The sequence below is a fragment of the Pinus tabuliformis genome, chromosome 6 (assembly GCF_031772625.1).
Source record: "Pinus tabuliformis cultivar Carrire ecotype Pingquan chromosome 6, CPIR1, whole genome shotgun sequence".
In the NCBI taxonomy this organism is placed as follows: domain Eukaryota; kingdom Viridiplantae; phylum Streptophyta; class Pinopsida; order Pinales; family Pinaceae; genus Pinus; species Pinus tabuliformis.
The window spans coordinates 943,312,686-943,316,102 of record NC_142292.1 but is presented as its reverse complement, the minus strand read 5'-3'; the positions used below and the strand labels follow the sequence as shown (position 1 = coordinate 943,316,102).

The following is a 3,417-nucleotide window of genomic DNA, read 5'->3' as shown; positions in this document are numbered from 1 at the left end:
TCAGAACTGGAAGATCCGATATTACAAAGTTACAGTTGTTTCAAGATCGAGCACCGAAATAGAATTGAATGGATGGCTTTGCACAGTGAGTCCTAGGGTTTCAACTCTTGCTGAAATAGCAAACTGCGCCAGACAAAGGCTCTCCTGCTACTTCTGACAAGCTCAGGAACGCTCAGCCCTGCGCGATACAGTATTCTTTTAAATGGAGCCCCCCAGGGGGGAGGGCGATGCGCCTCCCCCACAAAACGACAAAGGTCAGCATCAACATGCGGAAGGCATTGAAACAGTAAATCAAGAAGAGAATGCAGATCTGAACTCTCAACGAACAAAGCAAGATATCACACCGCCAGAAGTCCGCTCAACAACATGCAAACCAGTTGCAGCTGAGTGTCCAAAAGTAGAACTTCTTGCTCATTGAATCAATGCAAATATACAGTTTATGAAGGACCATGCTCTGATAGGAAAGTTTATCGGACTATGGCCAACTGAAAAGGCGCTAAGAGGCTGGATAAATGCAAAATGGCATCCCAAGGGACACATAACTTTGCAGCTAGGACCCAAAGGATTCTTCACTGCTATATTCAACTGTCTGGAGGACAGAAACAGGGTGCTGGAGGGAGGCCCTTACTTCTTCAATGCTGCTGGACTATTTCTCAGAGGATGGATGGAGCGTTTCGACTCGGACAAGGTGGATCTGAGCTGGGCTCCAGTATGGATCCGACTATACTCGCTGCCGGTGGAATACTGGGAGGAAGATTCATTACAGGCGCTGGGAAATACTCTAGGAGAATTTGTAAAGATCGCAGAAGAAACAAAAACTTGCAGATACACCTCATTTGCTCGGATCTGCGTATACATGAATCTCAATCGAGCTCTCCCAGATGCGGTAAGTATCTCTCATGAAGATATTGAATGGATTCAACCGATTGATTATGAGCATGTTCCTTTCAGATGCCGCAGGTGTCATGCCCTGGGACATCTTTTTAGAGACTGCCCATTAACTCAAAAGCCCTCCCCTTCTGGATCAGAAGCCTCTGAGGCAGATGGCTTTACCAAGGTAGCAAATCGCCGAAAATCTCACAAGAAGCAAGCCTCAAAGAATAAGATGCCACAACCCAGCCCCTCAGGGCCCTCAACAAGCAACAGCTTCGGAATCTTAGCTAATCACACTGATATCAATATGGATCCGCCCTCCCCTTCAGATCCAGGTGCAGCGAAAGACAGACAGTCGAAACAGGTTGTAGCCTTTAAGAATCAGGAAGACTCTATATTCAAGGAAGCCTCCACCTCCGATAAGCAGAAGGAACCGATAGGGACATCCCAAACGAAGCAGTCAGAGATCCTCCATTCGCAGGTCAGTCCAGAAGCGGACCCTAATGAAGAATCGTACTATCCACAATTTATGGAGGAAGAAACAGAGGCTATAGATATAGGGGACTTGGACATTCCAGGTTTAGAAAAGGCTTGCACAACAAATAATTTCGATGACATTCCTATGGGGCAACTTGAAAATCTGGAACAAGTTCTATCAAGGGCGCAACGGCAAAAATCATTGGGAATACAAACTGGAGGACCCTGGGATGGAAGATTCATTGCCAAGGACATCAAAAAGAGAGGAAGGAAGACTGATTTACAGAGGACAATCAGGATTGGACACATATTAGTGGAATCCGGTAGGTATTCCAAGCTAACCAAGTATTACAGATCTGAAAACAACCCGTCTCAATGAAGCTAACCTCCTGGAATATAAGGGGGCTCAATGGCCCAAGGAAGATACAAATTCTCAGAAAAATGATAAAGCAAGAAAATCCTCAAGTTTTGTTCTTGCAAGAAACCAAATGTACTTCAAATATTTTAGACAGATTTGCTGCGAAAATTTGGCCAGGATGTTTCAATGCCGCTGTGGATGCTGATGGAGCATCTGGAGGTCTGGCGATTCTCTGGAACCCAAGAGATCTCAATCTCAGCGATATTCATGCTCATAGGAACTTCCTTCAAGCATCTTTTCACATTACTGGGACAAATCTACATGGGCTCCTTACTAATGTTTATTTTCCTCAAGAAGCATCTCTCAAAGCTGAAATCCTCAATTCCCTCTCTGTTCTCAACCAAAACAGGCAGCATCCCTTATGGATCTCCGGTGGAGATTTCAATATGATTACAAGATTGGAGGAAAAAAAAGGAGGTCGATGCAGAGGTAGTCAGGAAGGATTCCCTCTAAAGGATTTCATTCAGGCTAACTGGCTCATAGATCTACCTTTCAACAATGGAGTGTTTACATGGAATAACAGAAGAGCAGGGAATCAGCAGATAGCCTCAAAACTAGATCGGTTCTTACTCTCGGACAACGCTATCCATATCGGTGGGGACTTCTCTGCATCCATTTTGCCACTCTCAGGCTCTGATCATTGGCCCATTTCACTTCAATGGTCACGTCCTGGAAATAAGATTCGCAGGCCCTTTCGTTTCGAAGCTTTTTGGATGTCCCATCCAGAATTCCAAAAACTTATCAGCACTGAATGGAACAATTTCTCCCCACCGCCAGGGTCAAAAATGTTCCAATTCCAACAAAAGCTTAAGTATCTAAAGGGTAAAATCAAGCACTGGAATCACACATCCTTTGGTAACATCTTCCAGGGCAAAAGCACGATCGAATCAGAAATGAAGCAGCTGCAACAAAGGATCATTGATGAGGGACGTTCAGAGGAATTGTCAGAACAGGAGAGAACTCTTGAGTTGCAACTTGCAGAAAGGGCTAGGCAAGAAGAAACGCTTTGGAGACAGAAATCAAGAGTCAGATGGCTTAGAGACGGTGAGAAAAACACAAAATTTTTCCACAGCACAGCCATACAACGTAGAATGCATAACAATATTACTCATGTTCAAAATGAGCAGGGGATCAAAGTGGAAAAGCATGAGGACATTGAAGGCGCTCTATTAAATTACTTTCAGCAAATGCACCGGGAGCCAAATGGAGACAGATCACAAGCAATAGAGAAAATTACCAAGAACATTCCTAAACTCATCACTGATGAACACAACCAACTGCTTCTCAAACCAGTAGATCTACAAGAAGTGGAATAGGTAGTACGACATCTAAAAGCTGGTAAAGCTTCAGGACCGGATGGATTTACATCAAACTTCTTCCATAGCTTCTGGGAACTGATCAAAACAGAAGTCTGGCAGGTGGTGGAGGAGTCTCGTTCTCTTAGATGGATGTTTCCAGGGATGAATGCAACATTCATAGCTCTGATTCCCAAGGTCGATCTGCCCAGCACTCCTGACAAATATCGACCGATCGCTCTTTGCAACATAATCTATAAGATTGTGTCTAAAGTCATAGCATCCCGTCTCAAACTGTTACTCCCTATCATCATCTCGCCAGAGCAATCGGGTTATGTGGAGGGAAGGCAGATC

The 3,417-nt window shown here is 44.5% G+C and overlaps 1 protein-coding gene across 1 annotated transcript; it reads left to right on the top strand.

Annotated features, from left to right (window-relative positions):
- Nucleotides 1-202: 202 nt before the first annotated feature.
- On the top strand, nt 203-3,084 carry LOC149262025 (uncharacterized). Its single transcript, XM_089373933.1, has 3 exons — nt 203-352; nt 437-1,673; nt 1,886-3,084. Exons 1-3 carry the CDS (start codon nt 203-205, stop codon nt 3,082-3,084), a joined length of 2,586 nt encoding a protein of 861 aa, XP_089230059.1.
- The last annotated feature ends 333 nt before the right edge of the window (nt 3,085-3,417 follow it).